This window comes from Ahaetulla prasina, chromosome 8 (assembly GCF_028640845.1).
Source record: "Ahaetulla prasina isolate Xishuangbanna chromosome 8, ASM2864084v1, whole genome shotgun sequence".
In the NCBI taxonomy this organism is placed as follows: Eukaryota; Metazoa; Chordata; class Lepidosauria; order Squamata; family Colubridae; genus Ahaetulla; species Ahaetulla prasina.
The window spans coordinates 60786824-60807790 of NC_080546.1; the positions used below are offsets into that span (position 1 = coordinate 60786824).

Below are 20967 nucleotides of genomic sequence, written 5' to 3' on the forward strand. Positions count from 1 at the left end.
TAAATAAATAAATTATTCTTTCATCTTCAAAGCCTTTACTGGCTAGCCACGCAGTGGAGTACTTCAATGCATTCGATGGAGCATTGTCCTGCATAAAAATCATGGTGGTCTTGAAAGTTGTAGACTGTTTCCTGTATCACTGCTTGAAGAAAGTGTCTTCTAAAAACTAGCAGTAGGTTTGGGAGTTGATTTTGAGTCCATCTTCAACCCTAAAAGGTCCAACTAGCTCATATTTCATCATACCAGCCCATACCAGTACCCCATCTCCATCTTGCTGACATCTGAGTCGAAGTGGAGCTCTGTGCCTGTTACTGATCCAGCCACAGGCCCATTCATCTTGTCTGTCAAGAGTCACTCTCATCTCATCAGTCATAAAACCTTTGAAAAATTTGTCTTCAAGTATTTCTTTGCCCAGTCTTGCCGTTTCAACTTATGTGTCTTGTTCAGTGGTGGTTGGATTTCAGCCTTCCTTACCTTGGCCATGTCTGAGCACTGAACACTTTGTACTTCTGGGCACTCCAGGTAGGTTGCAGTTCTGGAATATGACAGCACTGGAGGATAATAGGTTCTTGGTAGCTTCATGCTTGATTCTTCTCAAATATTTGATAGTTAATTTGCATCTGTTTTTCTCAACACATTTCTTGCAACTCTGTTGACTATTTGCAACAAAACGTTTGATGGTTCTGTGATCATGCCCCAATATCTTAGCAATTTCAAGAGTGCTCCATCCCTCTGAAAGACTTTTTTCAATTTTTGACTTTTCAGTTAAATCTCTTTTTAAGTCCATTTTGTCTGAGGAAAAGAAGCTGCTTAATAATTATGCACACCTTGATATAGGATGTTGATTTCCTTAGGCCATACCCTCCCTCATTACTCAAATATACATCACCTGATCTGTTTATATCCAGTAAGCATTCAAGTTTATACATTTTGGAGATGGGAAATATGCATAAAAATAATGATATGGTCAAAATATTCACTTGCATAATAATTGTGCACACAGTGTTTGAACAAATCATGATGAGCTTCTCCCCTATTTTCTTTCTTTGGGATATGAAATTGGAGACCAGAAGTTTCTACTTTTAAATGAGTCATGGCAAACTATGATTTGCCTGGAATTACATGCAAAATCTATCATTCTTTGTATTTAAAAGAAGTAAAGATAAGCACTGATGTCTGCAGCTTGTTTAGCTTATTTGAAACTTCATTACACTACACTGTATTTTAATTTGGTATTTGTTACCTTTCTGTCCTGATTCCTTCATGAATAAACTTTCTGTTCTGAATTTATTGTAGTTTTGTATAATGCCCAATATGGAAATAGACAAAACAGGACAGTGGGTTAGATGGTTCACAGTTTTTAATTTAATTTGTTGTTTCAAAAAGTTTAATCGAAAAAGCCCTGATAAGCCATCATTACAAGTATATATCTACATATGTCAGGAACCGGAAATACCTCACAGGAGCAGCTGAAGGCAACTCCTGAAGAGACAGGAAATGCATCTCAGACTAATCCTGCCAACACAGCAGATATAACCACTTATAACATCTTCCCTTTTCATATTAGCACAACTAACACATATTAAGACATTATAAAACCTTATAAAATATTATAAGCATTGTAAAACATTGTAAAAGTTCTGATGAAAACAACTATAACATCTTCCCCTTTTCATATTAACACAACTACCACATATTAAAAACATTATAAGACCTTATAAAACCTTATAAACATTATAAAACATTGTAAAGCATTGTAAACATTCTAAAACAAATGTAACATCTTCCCCTTTTCATATTAACGCAACTACCACATATTAAAACATTACAAACCTTATAAAACATTGTAAAAGTTCAGATTGTAAAAGAGAACAATATCAACACTTTCTACAGATTTAGTTTCTCAGGTGGTTGTGAACATCTGCCACTACGGGTGATGCCTGGCCCTCTTGCACCAACTGGCTCTCTTTGCACTTCGGGCTTCTCCGACCGCACTGAGACTGCTGGGCTCTTCTTGCCACTTACTGGGTTGTCTGCCGTTCGACTGCTAATGGATATACCCGCTTGCTCCAAGATCTCATAAAAATTAATCTGAGGCCCCATCCCTGTGCATTCCTTATTGTCAATGGGTAAGTGTGACATGGTAATACAGATGCATCTGGCCTGTCCACAGGATGTGTAAAATCTGGCTGCTCAGCTATGCGCAAATCCATCCAATTGCAATGATATAGAGTTCCTTCAATGTCCACTAAATAGGAGCATGGAGCCACTTGTTGTAAGCAACTACCCATTTTCCAGCAGCCTCTTTGGTCTCCAGGCAGCGGTCTCATCCGAATCCGTTCCCCAATCTTCAGTTCTGGCAGATCTCTAGCTGATTTGTCATATCTTGCCTTAACTGCTTGTCTCTTCAGCCGTATCTTTTCTGGAACCCCTTGTATCACAAAGGGCTCAAGCAGCTTATCTGCCATTGGTAAGGATGTCTAGTCTCTTTGACATCAGTCCCTGAGCCGAACTACCATCCATGCCCTCAGTTGGGGTATTTCTCCAATATAGGATGGCTTTCCAAGGGTCTTTACTTTCACTGTGAGCTTTCCTACATAGATTCTTAGCGATCTTAACAGCTGATTCAGCTTTGCTATTAGCTTGTGGATGATGCGGTGAAGAGGTCACATGCTCGAACTCCCACTCAGCGGCAAATTTCCTAAATTGTAAACTCGTAAACTGAGGACCATTATCTGAGATCACTTTATCTGGTTGGCCATAACATGCAAAGTGAGTCTTGCATCTCTTAATGGTAGTCTCTCTAAACAGTCCGAAAGGGGTTCGATTTCCCAAAAGTCAGAGTAATGATCAACTAATATTAGATACTCTTTTCCTGCATAGTTGAACAAGTCCATACTAACAATCTGCCAAGGACATGTGACATCATGGTTTCTTTTTGTTGCGAATATGCATATTCATTGCAGGTGGAACAATTGCTAACTAAGTCCTTGATTTTGCCTGCATGTTGGGCCAGTAAAACATTTCACAGGCTTGTCTATAGCATGCCTTTCCGCCAATATGGCTCGAATGTAAGCACAATAGCATCTCTGCTCTCAGTGACCTTGGCACTATGACCCTTGGGCCCTTGTACAAGATCCCATTTTGTATAGTGATCTCATCTCTAAAGACCAATATTCTCTCACTATTGCAGGGACTGCCTCCTTCTCATCTGGCCACCAGCTCAGAACGATGGCCTTCAATGCCTGTAAAGCTACATCAGTACCTGTGTGCTGCCTAAGCTGACATAGCCACTGATTTGTGACATTAAGATAGTCTGCTTGATTAATTTCAGCGAAGAAAGTTTGTTCCTGTTGCAACCAGCAGACTGTTCTCCAAGTGTCACCTGATCTAACATAGTCCTACTCAGGGCATCACTGATATACATTTTACGTCCTGGCTTGTAGACAATATTGAGGTTGTAATTCTGTAAGCTAAGCATCATGCTCTGCAGCTGTTGGGAGCGCACAAAAGGGGCTTCTTGAATATGGCTATTAGCGGCTTGTGATCAGTTTCGGCTATGATTGTATCCTGGCCATAAAGATAATGATGGAAACGCTGGTAGGCAAATACAATACTTAAGCATTCCTTTTCAATTTGATCATAATTCAACTCAGCCAAAGAGAGCACTCTGGACGCATGTGCAATCGACTGAACTTCTTGCAATAGGCAACATCCTAGGCCATTTTTGCTCAAGTCATTTTGAATAATAACGGTCTTTGTAACATCATATTTTAAAACTGGAGCAATGGTGACCAAGCTTTTTATCTCTTGTACTGCCTGGTCATGCTTGGGAAGCCAGTGCCAAACTGCATCTTTGTCCAGAAGGCATCTCAATGGCTGACACATCTCTGACAAGTGCGGCAGAAATTTTGCTAAATAGGTAACAAATCTGATAAATCTCTGCACTGATTTAGCATCAGCAGGCGGTGGCATCTCCACAATGGCTCTAATCTTATCTGGATCAGCTTTTAAACCTTGTGAGAACAAGATATGCCCATGGAAGCGGACTTCGTGTACCTTAAACTGCAACTTCTTTACACTGAGCCTTAAACTCACCTGCCTCCACCGATCTAGTAGTGCTATTAGCTTCTCATCATCGTCATTCTCAGCTTCTTCGTCTGTTTCACCATAGCCAACTATAAGAATGTCATCAGCTATTGGCTCAGTTCCACTGAGACTACTTAGTAGTTCGTGCTGCTTTAGTAGTTCGTGCTGCTTTCTGGTGCTACAGAAACTCCAAAGGGTAATTTAAGCCATCTCTTTCTATTCCATGGAGTCCAGAACGTACTCATGTAGCTACTCGTTTCATCCAGTTTACACTGTAAGAAGGCATCTCTGGCATCAATAAGCGTGAAAACCCGTGCATTGGGTAGTTTGTGCAAAACGTTTGTGCAAAACGTTATCAAGTGTTGGCATTAAGTAGTGTGACCGTTTCAGGGCTATATTCAGAAATTTAGGATCAATGCAAATTCTAATCTTTGGCCTCCTAATAACAACCATGTTGCTTATCCAATCAGTGGGCTCAGATACTGACGTAATATGTCCTTCCGCCTCGTGCTTATCCAATTGTGCTTTAACCTGCAGCTATAAGCTGCAGGTTAAAGCACAATAGCTCTAGGCACATTACATGGAGCACTTGGTACTGGAGAAATGGTAGGGTCAAGTTCAAAATGAACCTCTCCTGGAACAGATACTATGGGGCCCTCAAACACCTCCTTGTAAACTTGGAGGATTTACTGTTTTATCAGTGGCCCCACCCAGGGGTGAAATTTAAAAATCTAAAAATTTTCCCTGTGGTTCTGTGGGCGTGGCTTAATTGGTGGATGTGGCTCAGTGGTCAGATGTCTGGGTGGACGTGGCCAATAACAATAAATAATAAAATAAATAAACTATACAAAACAATAACTTTTACACTTTACACTTCACACACACACACCACAACACAACTGTCTTACACACAATGTAAAAGCAGCTGCACCTCACCCAAAATGGCCCCTTCAACAAGCAGAAATCTCACACAGCCGCAAAAGCTCAAAAACCAACTTTCACATTTTACACACACACACACACACACACACACACACACACACACACACACAAAATGCCACATACAGCTTTGTGAGATTTTGTGTGTTTGTGTAGTTAGAGTGAAACATTACAGAAATACAAAAATCTCAGAAATCTCTTTAAAAATAGAGGCACCGGTCTACTAATTGCCTTTTTTTTGAAGTGCACCAGTCTACCTTCTTTAAAAATAGAGGCACCGATTTACTAGCTGCCTACAGTGCTGATTGGCTGTAGTGCGGCCCTTTGAAGCACTGCGGCAGTCATTTAAGGCTGTTTGCAGCTATATCACAACCCAGAGCTTCAGGGACAGAGAAGAGGAACAGTGAGGTGTGGGTGGTGGAGGGGGGCAGGGATTTTTGCTACCGGTTCTCCGAACTACCTTCCCCCATCACTACCGGATCGCGCGATCCAGTCTGAACTGGGAGCATTTCACCCCTGGCCCCACCAGAGATTTGGGGGGGGGGGTAACTCACAGCATTGTGTAACTCGGCCGGAATGGTGAACTGCATCAACCCCAAGTGCTCACATGTTGATCCTGACAATAGTGGTTTCTGATCAGCTTCCACAATCTCAAACTCAAGTTTATAAATATCCCCACATATGCTGAATTCTGTTTGAAATAGGCCCAGTGAATCTATTAGTTCCCCTGAATATAACTTCTTTGGTGCACTTTGGTCGCGTTGGTGGATGACCTTTGGAGGGCCAGGGACAGGGGTTGTTCCTCTGCCTTGGTCCTATTAGATCTCTCAGCGGCTTTTGATACCATCGATCATGGTATCCTGCTGCGCCGGTTGGAGGGTTTGGGAGTGGGGGGCACCGTTTATCGGTGGTTCTCCTCCTATCTCTCTGACCGGTCGCAGTCAGTGTTGACAGGGGGGCAGAGGTCATCCTCGAGGCGCCTCACTTGTGGGGTGCCCCAGGGGTCGATTCTCTCGCCTACCCTGTTCAACATCTATATGAAGCCGCTGGGCGAGGTCATCAGTGGTTTCGGGGTGAGTTATCATCTGTACGCTGATGATACTCAGCTGTACTTTCCCACCCCGGACCACCCCAACGAAGCGGTCGAAGTGCTGTCCCGGTGTTTGGAGGCTGTACGGGTCTGGATGGGGAGAAACAGACTGAAGCTCAATCCCTCCAAGACGGAGTGGCTGTGGATGCCGGCACCCCGGTACAGTCAGCTGCATCCGCAGCTGGCTGTTGAAGCAGTTAGTGGCCCCAAAGGAGGTGGTTAGCAACTTGGGCGTCCTCCTGGATGGACGGCTGTCCTTTGATGAACATCTGGCGGCCGTCTCCAGGAGGGCCTTTTACCAAGTTTGCTTGGTTCGCCAGCTGCGTCCCTTCCTTGACCGGGATGCCTTATGCACGGTCACTCACGCTCTGGTTACGTCTAGGTTGGATTACTGCAACGCTCTCTACATGGGGCTGCCCTTGAGGTGCACCCGGAGGCTACAGTTAGTCCAGAATGCGGCTGCGCGAGTAGTAACGGGAGCCGCTCGTGGCTCCCACGTAACATCACTACTCCGTAGCCTGCACTGGCTTCCTGTGGTTTTTTGGGTGCGCTTCAAGATCTTGGTTACCACCTTTAAAGCGCTCCATGGCTTAGGACCCGGGTACTTACGGGACTGCCTGCTGTTACCTTTTGCCTCCCACCGACCCGTACGCTCTCACAGAGAGGGTCTCCTCAGGGTGCCGTCCGCCAAACAGTGTCGGCTGGCAGCCCCCAGGAGTAGGGCCTTCTCTGTGGGAGCAGCAACGCTCTGGAATGAACTTCCCCCTGGCCTACGTCAAGTGCCTGATCTTCGGACCTTCCGTCGTGAGCTTAAAACACACCTATTTATTCAAGCGGGACTGGCATAACAGTGTTGAATTTTAATTTGGGGTTTATTAATATTTTAAAATTTTAATATCTAAATTTTTAATTTATCAGCCTTTAATCTGCTATGTTTTAAATATTGTTTTAATTGTATATATGTTGTTTTATCGTTGGCTGTACACCGCCCTGAGTCCTTCGGGAGAAGGGCGGTATAAAAATTTAATAAATAATAAAAATAAAATAATAAATACCGTATATACTCGAGTATAAGCCGAGTTTTTCAGCACGTTTTTTGTGCTGAAAAACGTCCCCTCGGCTTATACTCGGGTCTATACGGCTTATACTCGAGTTTTTTTTTTTAAGCCCCTCGGCTTATACTCGAGTATATACGGCTTATACTCGAGTTTTTTTTTTTTCTTTTTTTCACATTTTACCGGCGCAAACTTGGCGGGCTTTTGCATTAGCGCGGGGAAGCCCTGCCGGTGCAGTGAGAGGGCGGGGCGGGGGAGCCGCCAGCCTTCTCAGCTGAGGGAGGGAGGGTTTCCCCAACCGGTAGGTGCCTCATTTCCCACCCTCGGCTTATACTCGAGTCCCCAGTTTACCCCAGTTTTTGGGGTAAAATTGGGGACCTCGGCTTATACTCGGATCGGCTTATATTCGAGTATATACGGTAATAAAAGTTTAGTACGCTAGGCTGAAGAATCTCAAGTGCCAGTTTCATTTTATCCTTTAGATAGATAGATTTTTATATTGGCCAGGAATCTGTCTTGGTGCATATGCTCTCAATGTACATAAAAGAAAAGATACCTTCATCAAGGTACAACACTTACAATACTTAATGATAGTCATAGGGTACAAATAAGCAATCAGGAAAAAATATCTATATAAATCATAAGGATACAAGCAACAAAGTTACAGTCATACAGTCATAAGTGGAAGGAGATGGGTGATGGGAATGATGAGAAGATTAATATTAGTGCAGATTTATTTATTTATTTATTTTTGTCACACAGTATATATAAGCATAAGCATGAAATAATTATACAATATATAAGCATATATATGAGTATGAGTATGTAATAACTATATTAATTGGATATAAAGAAGGAAAACAATAGGACAGGAACGGTAGGCACATTTGTGCTCTTATGCACAAGTGCTCTTATGCACTAAGACCTCTTAGGAATGGGGTGAGGTCAATGGTAGATAGTTTTTGGTTGAAGCTTTTGGGATTTTGGGAAGAGACCACAGAGTCAGGTAGTGTATTCCAAGCATTAACAACTCTGTTACTGAAGTCATATTTTCTGCAATCAAGATTGGAGCCGTTAACATTAAGCTTAAATCTATTGTGTGCTTGTGTATTGTTGCAATTGAAGCTGAAGTAGTCTTTGAAAGGAAGGACATTGTAATAGATGATTCTATGATTTAAACTCAGGTCATGTCGAAGGCGGCGTAGTTCTAAATTTTCGAAACCCAGGATTTCAAGTTTAGTGGCATAAGGTATTTTGTTGTGATCAGAGGAGTGGAGAACTCTTCTTGTAAAATATTTCTGGACACGTTCAATTGTACTGATGTCGGAAATGTGGTATGGGTTCCAAACAGTCGAGCTGTATTCAAGAATTGGTCTAGCAAATGTTTTATATGCTCTGGTTAGTAGTGTAGTGTTTTTGGAGAAGAGGCTACGCAAGATTAGGTTTACAAGTTTTATACAAAATTTACAAATTTACAAAATGTACTAAATTTACTAAATTTATTAAATAGTTTGACAGTGTTGAGGGAATTATTTGTTTAGCAGAGTAATGGCGTTCGGGAAAAAACTGTTCTTGTGTCTAGTTGTTCTGGTGTGCAGTGCTCTATAGCGTCATTTTGAAGGTAAGAGTTGAAACAGTTTACGTCCAGGATGTGAGGGATTTGTAAATATTTACACAGCCCTCTTTTTGACTCGTGCAGTATACAGGTCCTCAGTGGAAGGCAGGTTGGTAGCAACTGTTTTTTCTGCAGTTCTCATTATCCTCTGAAGTCTCTGTCTGTCTTGTTGGATTGTAGAACCAAACCAGACAGTTATAGAGGTGCGGATGACAGACTCAATAATTCCCCTGTAGAACTGGATCAGCAGCTCCCTGGGCAGTTTGAGCTTTCTCAGTTGGTGCAGAAAGAACATTCTTTGTTGTCCTTTTTTGATGAAGTTTTTGATGTTAGTTGTCCATTTTAGATTTTGCGATATGGTAGAATCTAGAAATTTGAAGGTTTCTACTGTTGATAGTGTGTTGTCTAGTATTGTGAGAGGTGGAAGTATGGAAGGGTTTCTCCTAAAGTCTATCACCATTTCTACGGTTTTGGGTGTTCCAGATTGTTCCTTTAGTCTCATAACATCACATGTTGTACCTGAGTCCAGCTGGCAGGGTTGAATTATGTTGTTAAACCTGAGATTTACAAACCATTTTTTCCCTTAGAGTGTACTGCCCCGATACATTCTTTCCTAAAAACCACATCAGTGGTAAACAAGGATGCATCCTCCAAGTCTGACATTTGCTCAGTTGTGTGCAGCTTCCTCACTTCCCTTTTCCGTGCTTTACAAGTATATACATTACAAGTATACAGTATATCTACATATGACAGGAACTGGAAATACTTCACAGGAGTAGCTGAAGGCAACTCCTGAAGAGGCAGGAAATGCATCTCAGACTAATCCTGCCAACACAGCAGACATAACCAATTTACAGTTCAGTATTTAAATGAAAAACTTCAAAAGCCTTTCCTTCTAGTTTCTCCTTCGTTAAGGGCATTTTGTTTAATATTACAATTCCTCTGCAATGCATCCATTATATTTTGTAGACATTTATTCATCCTTTATAATAATTGCTACCAGTTTTATACTGACTCTGAAGGCCAAGTCTAGCTTTTAGAGAGAAATTTCAATAGCTGTTATAAATGACTATAAATATGTGAGAAACACTTGGTGACAATCATATACACTCTGACATATGCACAAATGTATTTAGAGTACAGTGGAAAAAAATGAACTGATCAGCTTTAATAATATAGCCACAATTATCTGAATGTCCATAATTTATGTTACTTTAAGGTTACTTTTTATACCTTCAACCTAACACCATGAAAATTCTGGTATTATTAGCCGGGTGGAATGAATTACCATCAATTTACTAAGGTTTAGCTTAAAGTTGTCCATCTCTGTCTGTGGAGTACAATGAGATCAGCAATCTGCTCTAAAAATTTCAAAATCAGATATTTTGTATTAGTGGAAGAACATATAAAACATTTTAGGGTGGTACAGAGAATAGAAAAAATACATTTGCATAGGCGCTTTTTGTTAGCATTTATGTGAATATAATCCTCTGTGTAATAAGGCTACAATTTTGCATTGGGTAAGATTGCACCTTTTTTTCTCATTCATATTCCTTGCAGTAAATTATGTTTTTTTTCCATTACTTTAAGAAAACAGAAATAGTCTGACAGTGTAATTGCTGCACTGTAATTTAGTACCAACATATGTAAACAACATTTTTTCTCTGCACTGCATAAAACTCTCTTAAAATATATTTTGAAACATGCAGTATTAAGGCTAAAATGGGGTATGAAAAGCTCAATTTTATTATCTTCATAATGTTTATATTTAGAAAATAATGATCTAATTACCTTGACTACTGAAAAAAAGTGAAGATTCCTTTTATACTATTTCATCTATGAGTGAAGAAATATTTGTTAAGATCTGAGTCCTGATCAAGCTATCAAAAGATTAAAACTTTATTGCTTTTTACAAAATTAGGAAATGAGGTTCACCACATGGATCAGAATAAATGAATATGATATAGAAAGCAATAATCTGATTAAATGAGCAATTCAGAAAAAAATGATAATTTCACTAAATTAAATTATATGTACATTTTATTCAAAATATTTCCAAATTTTACGATTATATTATCTATAATATTCTATTGCTATATGTATTTATGTTATGAATAAGAATTCTAAAAATATTTTGAAATTGTCATTGAAATATTTTAAAGAAGTTGTGGTGAGATTTTTTTTTGAGATAAGCAAATATTAGCATTCAGCAAATATATCCATTGATTTTACAAATTTTAAAGGAAATAACTGGAAGATATACAGCAAGAAAAAAAATGGAAGAAATTTGATGATTAAGAACACATTTTTTTCTTTAACCTTTTTATTCATTGATAATGATCAAATGTTGATTGATGTAAGACTAGATAATATGATGGCCCTAGCTATTATTGAATTTAATACATTAAATGGTGAACAGGACACACTGCAAAACCCGACAGCTATCTATGGAGGCAGGTCCATTTCTTCAAGAGGAAGAAAAGCCAGAAACAAGGAGGAAGAGGTACGCTTCCTGCATGTTTTCTGCCTTTATTGCATACATAGAATCCCATTCTCTGCCTCATTTTTTCTGCATGGACGTATAATAAAATAAGGCTTCTTTAGAGTTTTCATTAGTATAAACAGACAACTCTTAGAGATGGCCCTTTAGCAAATTATTGTATTTGTTACCTAAATTCTGTCACCAGAAAAAAGTAATTCGTTTTCTCTTAAAACACAATCAGATTTCATCTCCTTTGATAGTTATTAACCACATTTCATGATATCAGTGATGTGTCTGCTGAATTTACTTCTCTTCCAAAAGAGACTTGACACATTACTAGTTTCTGGAATTTGAAAGAATCAGCATTGCTGAAACTTTCCTCAAGCAGAAAGGTCTTTTTTTATTTTCTTTCAGGAATACTTGGCAAGACTGAGGCAAATTAGACTTCAAAATTTTAATGAACGCCAACAAATAAAAGCAAAACTTCGTGGAGAAAAGGCAAGTTATTTTCTTTTTATTTAGAGTAAGTGGAAGCATTTGCAGTGACTCATGATCTTTTATGCTGTTTTGGGTTAATTTAAAAACCTCTGCATAAGAAATTTAATTCAAATCCCTGGGCCTCTGTGTGTTGTGCTCCAGCTTATTCTGTTGATTCAGAAAGAAGAGGGTATCAGGAGGGGAAAAGAGGTGTCCACATTTACCATGTAGCCTCCCAGGGGTTATCTCTGAGAGAATGCAACACTTGAAAAACAGTGGCCACTTCTGATTTAGATTATTAGTGATATCAAACAACTGTTTTATGGAACATGCTCATTATTAGTGTAATCTACATAGCAAACTACCTTACTTGGAGTTGAAACTAAAAAAAAAGTGAAATCCGCTTCAAGCTAAGCATAACTCCTTTTGATTTCACTGATATCTTCATGTAGTATTGTCTTCTCCCAGTCTAATCTATAGCCTGGGAATTACCTAGTGATCTGCATTTAAGTACTAGTCAAGCCTAACCCTGCTTAGTTCTGGTGAGATCAGCTTTGTCTCGGAGACTAACAAAAACACATGTGAACTAGAATTCCATGGTTGTATCTTTAAATAACTGCAATTTTCAGGCTGTATGAATTTTAACTTTCCATGTTGGCAAATAAAGCAATTTTCATAAGCTTGGGGAATACAGAGAAAAATATCTCCAGCTATGTAGGAGGATCTATGGCAGGGGTGTCAAACACATATCATCACGTCACATGAAGTATCACAACTTCCCCACCCCCTTTGCTAAAATGGGGGTGGGCGTGGCTAGCATGTGACACATCCAGCCCATGGATTTGACACCCTTGATCTATGACCACATATAAACTTCTTTCCACACTGTCAAGAGCTTTTAGTGATATTATAAAAACATTTTTAGTTGCTTTCTGATTCAATAATAGTTTTATATTGGTTCATTTTGCATGTATTGTACATAGACAAGATTTCATATCTGGACAATTAACTTTAATCAAAAATACATTATTTTAGGGTTGAGTGAATCCAGCAGTTGGGTGATTCCAGCAGCTAGGTGAAAAAATATCAGCCTCAACATGCATATGAGCTAAATTACTAATTTGGTAATCAGTAGAAGCTGATAGCAAGATGAGTATCAATCAGTGCAAGTAACAATACTTTTATATTGCTGGCCTGCTACATTAACTATGTTCTATTTCTTCATTGAGAAGTGGAAATATAGTCCAAATACTGTATCCCTAAATTATCTTACGGAGATAAGATAATTATGCTGTGGTTTGGAAATCTGTGAGTAGGATGTTAATATTTGACCTGCCATTTAACTTGTCTATATAATCTGGTTTGGGGATATTTTTGTTTTTAGACATATCTATCCACAGTGGTTCCATGTCATATAAGATACGTTGTAATATAACCAAAAGAGTTGGTCTCTTTAAATAAAGTCATTTCTCTCTTTATTAAAAGAGAACGAAACTTACTTTGAGTTTGAAATGTTGTTCAGTTATATTGTTGCTTTTCTCTAGTTACAATCGGCATTAAAAAACCTGATTTTTTTTAAAAAAAACAATTTTTCAGAATGAAAACAGTGGTTCTCCTGTCTATGAAATAAATGAAGAAACAGAATTAAGGCGTAAAAAAATTGAAGCACTAAAGGTAATAGTAAAAAATAAAGGAGAAAAATAGCTAAGTTGAAATGGTTGGATGCAGTTATCATATGCATTTTACATGTAGGAATAACCAGTGCATATTAATAATTTTCAAAAAAGAAAAGGGCCAGAGCCCTTAGATTATTAAAACTACAGGTGGTTCTCAATTTATGACTATAATTTAGCCCAGAATTATCATCATAAGTAATGATGGTCATTAAGTACCGTAGGTCACCATGTGATCATGACAAATTTCAAGAGCACTTCAGATTCCTAGATCACTGTTTGCATTACCTACAAGAAGAGCTTCCGGCAAGGGATGGGCTGCACCTTGCAAGAACCAGGAAGAATATACTTGGAAAACAACTGGCTCAGCTTTACTAATGGGCTTTAAACTAAAACTATGAGGGGAGGGTGACCAATCTTTAGGACCCAATCCCAAGCATAAATCCCAAAATAATCAAACAAGGAAGTAGAGCATGATGGAAAGAAGGAAAACTCTGACACAAACTAAGAGATGTATCAAGCATACCCTGGGTCAGCCATAAAGGACTCAGATGATTATAACTAATGTTCAAGGTTTGGGGAACAAACAGGGTGAACTTGAAGAGCTAGTACATGAGGACAAGTATGATATAGTTGCCATTACTGAAACTTGGTGGGATGAAACTCATGGCTGTTGGAAGTACATAAACTGCTAGGTCTATAAACAGACCTAACAAAAGAGGAGGTGGATTTGCATTACACATAAGAGATCACTAGATTTCTATAGAAATGCATAAAACCAAGGACAAAAGCCGCCTAGAATGCATATGGGTTAATATTTTTTTTAAAAAAAGAATGCCATTATTATGTGTATACCACAGCCACCCAACCAAGCAGAAGAAATAGATGAACTTTTTGTTAATCAGTTAACAAATGTATATAGGAAACACACAACATTAATAATGGGGGATTTTAACCACCCTAATATCAACTGGGAGGCAAAATCTGCTTCAAGTGGGAGATTGAACAGGATGTTGACCAACATACAGTAATTGACAACATTGTCATCGAAAAGGCAGAGGATGAAACTAAAGGGACAGCTACACTGGACTTAATTATTACTAACAAAGAAATGATAGAAGAGTTTGAAATTGCAGAAATTTGGTGGGAGAGTGACCCGTGTCATTTTAGAATTTAACATAATGCAAACACAAGTAATAGATGATAATCAAACCAGTGTCTTAGACTTTAAAAGAGCTGATTTTAACAAACTTAGAGTTTGGGAAGGATACCATGGATAAAAAGGGGAAAACAACTCAAGAACCTTGGGAAACTCTGAAAAATATGATTATAAAAGCCCATTCCAGCACAATAGCACTGAAAAAGAAAAATAAGAAATCCAAGAAGAAACCAGCATGGCTCTACAAAGAACTCTGATAAACTGAAAGATAAAAAGGACAAGTGTAAAAAGTAGAAAGAGGGACACATAGCTAAGGCAGCATATCAGTATGTAGCACTAGCACTAGCAAGGTATCTCCACCTCTGGTGACCCAGATGATGCTATGACTGCCCTCTTGTGTTCCCTGGAGGCTGTGTGTCAAGGTTCCAGAAATACCTCTTCTGCATAAAATAAAGACTCAGAAGCATTTTTCCCTTTTCCTCTCAGAGTCCTTTACTAGCATGAGGAGACTGGCACACGATGAATGCAATTCCCCAAACTGAAGTTCCGGATTCGTTTCCCCAGTTATACAAACCCCAATAGTCCCACCCCCCTGACCCCTCTGATAGTCACACGGTCCCACGTTCCTCCAGTTCATTCGAGTAACTTCTTGCCACTCGTCCTGCAGACGTGAACGCCATCCGACCTTGACCCGTTGAAGAATGCTACCCTATCCTTCAACCCCCCCTCCTCCCCTCAGGATAAAAATGTGGCAGCGTCTGGAAACCTAAAGTTTAATATGGTTTCCAGGCCTGACACTGTGGGGGCCTGGATGGTAGACAACAGGCTTTGACTGAACCCTTGCAAAACCAAGTGGCTTCGGTGCGTGGAGCTCCAAGATCCAAGACTTTTAACATCTTTAGTTCTGGATGGGGTTGCACTACCCTAGACAAAACCTTTCCACAAGTTTTCCGGAACTCATGACTCCTTTTCAAAGAGCAGGTGGTTATTACAGCTAGGAGAGCCTTTGCGTATCTTCATTTTGTGTGCCAGTTGCAGCCTTTCCTGGGTCAGGAGTCCCTGCCCTCAGTTATTCAAGCTCTAGTCATCTTACGTTTGGACTGTTACAATGAGCTCTATATGGGGCTATCCTAGAAGAGCATTCAGAAGATATAGCTGATGCAGAGTGCAGTGGTGTGGGCAGTTTTTAGGGCCCCTATAGTGGCCCATGTTACACTATTGCTTTACAAGCTGCACTGGTTGCCAGTCTGCTTCCAGGTACAACTCAAGGTATTGGTATTCATCTTTAAAGCCCTGATTGGCATGGGTCCAGGCTGCTTGAAGAACTGTCTCCCACCTGGCAGAGGGGGCTGGCAGAGGGGGCATGGTGCAGATTCTATCAGCCAAGGAATTTCAGCTGTCAGGCTCCAAGAGAAGAGCCTTTTCTGCTGTGGCTCTTGCCCTCTGGAACACCCTACCCACTGAAGTGAGGTTGGCTCCCTTCCTCCTATTATTTTGAAAGAGCCTCAGGACTTGGCTCTGTCTGATGGTTTGGGTATCCAATAGGGGAGCTTCATACTGGAGGTGGTTGATTAATTAAAACCTAATCCCACCTCCCCACCCCCTGTGTGTCCAGTCCCCGCCTTTCCCATCTGTTTTTAATGGTTTGTAATTGTGAATTATTTTATTTGCTGTATGCCCTGTCTATTTTAAAGTCTTTCCTTCTTTAAAGTTTTATCCTGTAAGTCATCCAGAGTCATTGGATATGAGATGGGCGGCAAATAAATAAATAAATAAAGTGGGATGCGGCAAACCAGCATAAATGTGAACTGGTTATCAAGCACCCAAAATTCAGTTGCATGACCTTGGTGGGGGGGTATAGCCATCAGAACTTCAGAACTGGGTCTTAAGTAGTTTTAGGGAGATCCATGATAACTTTGAAGGGTTGCTAGGTAAAAACTATTATATCGGAGAAAAAGATTCTAGTATTTGCTCAGCACTGTCAAAATCTATACATGGGAAAATTAAAGAGACTTCAATTGAGAATGTAATAATACCTTAGTCTATTGTCCCATACCTCTTTATATATATAAAGTTTATTGTCATTGTATGTATATACACAGTATACCCATATAATTTACCATGGAGTGTATATCTTTCCTACTGGGCTAGTGTTGCTCAGTGTAACTTCACATTCCCTTTTTCATTCAAGGGAATCTCATTATATTCTTTCAGTCGGTAACATTTTCTTAGTTTAGCCTGTACCTCAGCTTGTTTATGTTGCCAGTAGTCCTCAACTTACAATCATTCATTTAGCAACTGTTCAAATTTCTAATGTTCCTGAAAAAAAGTGAGTTTTAATCTGTCTTCACACTTAAAATTGCCAGAGTTGCAGTCATGTGATAATATTTGGACTCTTGGGAACTGGTATATATTTACATGGTTACAGGATCCTGGGGTCACATGATCACCATTTAGAACAGCAGTTCTCAATCTGTGAATCGGGACCCTGTTGGGGGTCGAATGATGATTTGCCAGGGGTCGCCTAAGAACATTGGAAATATGGGAAGTATACTTGCAAGTCGAAGAATCGCGCTCCAATGGTTAACTCCACAAGCCAGCTGCAGGCTCTTCAAATCGCTAGCTGTATTCGGCTTCAGGCGCGATGAATTAAAAAAGAGAGCAATCTTTGCTCTGATGTCTCCCTCTCAAGCCAGCTGCAATCACTCCCAATCGCTAGCCTAATCTGGCTTCAGGCACGATAAACTTAATAGGGGAGGAGTCTCCACTTTAATGCCTCTGTCCTCAAGGCAATCGCAAGCAGTTCAGATCGCTAGCCAATACGGCTTCAGACGCGATAAATTCAAAACGAAAATAATTTTATGGTTGGGGTCGCCACATCGTGGGGAATTATATTAAAGGGGTCACCACATCGTGGGGAATTGTATTAAAGGGGTCGCAGCACTATAAAGGTTGAGAACCACTGATTTAGAACCTTCGGAGTTGGCTTTGAACAAAGAAATGCATAGAAGAAGTTGGATTTTACTTTAAATTTTTAAAATATTTACGGAATATTACTTAATATGGAATAAATGCTACAAATGGTTGGAGGACAGGAATAATAAGTAAGAAATTATATAATAGAGATGATCTAGAAATTTGGAAGTATTAGTAAAATGGTATTAAATATACAATGTATGTAAAGTAATATATAGATATAATAGTATGTATAATAAATAAGGAGTAGTATATACAATATATAAGGAATAAGGGAACAAGAAAAATAAATATGTGAATATATAAGGGGGGAAATATAAATTGTGGATATACACCGATACAAAACTGTTGTAAAATGGAAACTTACTTTTTGTTCTTGTTTTTAAAGAAAAACATAATAAAAAAATTATGGAGAAAAAAAGAAGTTGGATTTGCTTAATGACTGTGGCAAAAAGGTTGTAAAATCAGGCATGACTCACTTAATGACTGCCTAACTTAGCAATGGATATAATAGTCACAATTGTGGTCATAAGTCAAGAACTACCTGTACTCAAATCTTCTCTCTTGCCAAGATCTTGAACTTGTTAGAACTAAGTTTATTTGTGCCATTCTTGGAGCCCCAAAATATATTAAAATGCCATGTTACATTTGAATATCAGTTTGGCTCTTATTCATCAATTTTTCATTAAAATTAATTTCCTTTCCTGTAGTTTTGGTTTCTTTGGTCCTTAAGGATTGCTTTAAAAACATAACTTAAGAAAGTTCTTTGGTTTTCTCAGACTATGACTAAGACTATGGAAATGTTAGAAATGCTGTCAAATAATAGATCTTCTAACCAATCTAACCTTAATGTCTACTCTTACAATTTGAGTAATTCAGGGTTTGGGCCAGCCTCCTCTCTATCATCCATTGTAACAATGAAATTTTGTAGAGTGACTGGCACAAAAAGAGTTATTTTAAGATTTGAAATGTGCCAGATGTAAGTGTTTAGTTTTTTCATTCAGCATTAATTTCTGATAAAGGAAGATGCATCTATGGTATTAACCAGCAAGGCACAAAGCCAACAGCTTCTCTAGTTCCTTGTTTGTCAACAACTGTATCTACACATTTATTTTATTTTATTTTATTTATTTATTTTGTCACAACAGTATATATAAGCATAAGCATGAAAGTAACTATATAATATATAAGCATATATATAAGCCTAAGTATGTAATAACTATATTAATTGGATATAATGAAAGGAAACAATAGGACAGGAACGATAGGCACATTTGTGCTCTTATGCACGCTACTTACAGACCTCTTAGGAATGGGGTGAGGTCAATAGTAGACAGTTTTTTGTTAAAGCTTTGGGGATTTTGAGAAGAGACCACAGAGTCAGGTAGTATGTTCCAAGCATTAACAACTCTGTTACAGAAGTCATATTTTCTGCAATCAAGATTGAAGCAGTTAACATTAAGTTTAAATCTATTGTTTGCTCTTGTATTGTTGTGATTGAAGCTGAAGTAGTCTTCAACAGGAAGGACATTGCAATAGATGATTCTATGAGTTAAACACAGGTCCTGTCGAAGGCGGTGGAGTTCTAAGTTTTCTAAACCCAAGATTTCAAGTCTGATGGCATAAGGTATTTTGTTGTATTCAGAAGAGTGGAGAACTCTTCTTGTAAAATATTTCTGGACACGTTCAATTGTATTGATGTCTGAAATGTGATATGGGTTCCAGACAGGCGAGCTGTATTCAAGAATTGGTCTAGCAAATGTTTTATAAGCTCTGGTTAGTAGTGTAGTGTTTCTGGAGAAGAAACATTGAAATTGAAAATTGGAGAAGAAACAAAAGAAATTTGCACATTCTCTAGCCTGTACATATTATACTTTATTGTTAAAAGTATGTTGCCTATATCAGAGATGCTGTCTGCAATGCTAGTAAAGTAAATATACAGCAGAAATAGATTTATTTCATGAGGCCCAAAGTCAGTGGGAATAGTTAAAACAAGACGGACACTTTGAGAGCCACAACTCTTAAAATGCATGAAACTGAGATATAATAATATGCTTTGGGAATCTAAACTTTAAAATTCAGTACAAAAATAATTTTAAAAACAATATTATGAATGTCAAATATAGAAAATTATGTTCATGGAAATAAAGTTGGTAATTAATTCCCATAGAATTAGAATAGGGTTTCTTAGTTTAAAAAATTACTTTTTTGATCACATTCAAGGCACAAGCAAATGCCCGGGCTGCAGTCCTGAAAGAGCAGTTAGAACGAAAGAGAAAAGACGCATATGAAAGAGAGAGGAAAGCTTGGGAAGAGCATGTAAGAAATGTTAACTATTGGATGTTTTCTATGTGCTTGCAATTTTTCTTTGAAAAACTAAGTTAAATTAAGTGTTGCCTTGTTGTGCACTAAGTATGTGTAAATGTGCTCTTAAAACTTAGAGATTTTGATTTTTTTTCTTTTGTATTTTGAGAATCTGGTCACTGGATGATCTTGGACAGAAAATTGTTTTAGGCAGTGTCCTGTCTTGAGCAAGGCATAATTGAAACATTCCTCCTAAACTCTACTAATTTTATTGCCTTTATTCCTCTCTTGACTTACTTCATAATCATCTTTGTGATTTGCCCTTTAAGCCTTTGAGACATATTTCAGGTGCTATTCAGATCATTGAATTGATTGTGTTTAAATGACAGGATAAAGAATTCCTATAGCCAGGACCCATAAATGTTTGGTTTAATTTCTGTAATTATCACCTGTCTTCTTCCCAAATACTTGAATGTGCAGAAAATGTAGAGGAAATTGAAGGATTATTTTTTTCCTACTAGATAAAGAGGCATGAAAAAAGTTGTTTCTAAGCAACAATAAACTCCTAATTTCTATGTGGTCTAACTACAAAATGTTTTACCTTCATAACTCAGTTTTCAGTAGGAAAGTGATTTTAACTATCACACTTACCTAATGATAGAAATGAGATAGAATTAAAAAACTGGGTATTTTAGTAGTTTAATTATAAAAATGAAAATCAGTAATATTTGGAAAAAAATATGAAGCTATTCATTGAAGAAGAAATGAAAATGTTTCTGTCTTTACATTTTTGTGTTAATATTTGATTCTTCCTTACTGTCGTGTGTGTGTGTGTGTGTGTATGAATTATAATTACAGCTGGTGTCCAAAGGGATAAAAACTCCAGTGGGAGCTTCAGAATTAAGTCCTACACATACTAAGCAGGAGGAAAGTTCTCCTACTAGATTAAAGCTCAATTCACCACAAATCATCACAATGACCTCAGCTTTGAAGGAAGTGGGTGCAGTAAGTAATACCATCATTTGCAAATAGTAAGATTAGAGTTTTGGATAAAAAATCATTCCACTACACCACAATTTTTTCTTATCACCTCAAATTCACTTTTTCC

The 20967-nt window shown here is 38.5% G+C and overlaps 1 protein-coding gene across 12 annotated transcripts in view; it reads left to right on the top strand.

The window, feature by feature from the left end:
- NEK1 (NIMA related kinase 1) overlaps positions 1 to 20967 on the top strand; it is a 111298-nt gene that overhangs the window by 55516 nt on the left and 34815 nt on the right. For 3 of the 12 annotated variants that reach the window (XM_058192545.1, XM_058192551.1, XM_058192552.1), the window contains 5 exons: positions 11208 to 11291; positions 11685 to 11768; positions 13344 to 13421; positions 19779 to 19874; positions 20718 to 20864. In XM_058192545.1, coding sequence (XP_058048528.1) covers positions 11208 to 11291; positions 11685 to 11768; positions 13344 to 13421; positions 19779 to 19874; positions 20718 to 20864 — 489 coding nt within the window. Of the gene's footprint in view, positions 1 to 11207; positions 11292 to 11684; positions 11769 to 13343; positions 19904 to 20717; positions 20865 to 20967 lie in introns of those variants that run through there. The other 9 variants (XR_009156249.1, XM_058192548.1, XM_058192547.1 and 6 more) reach the window with 9 other exon arrangements.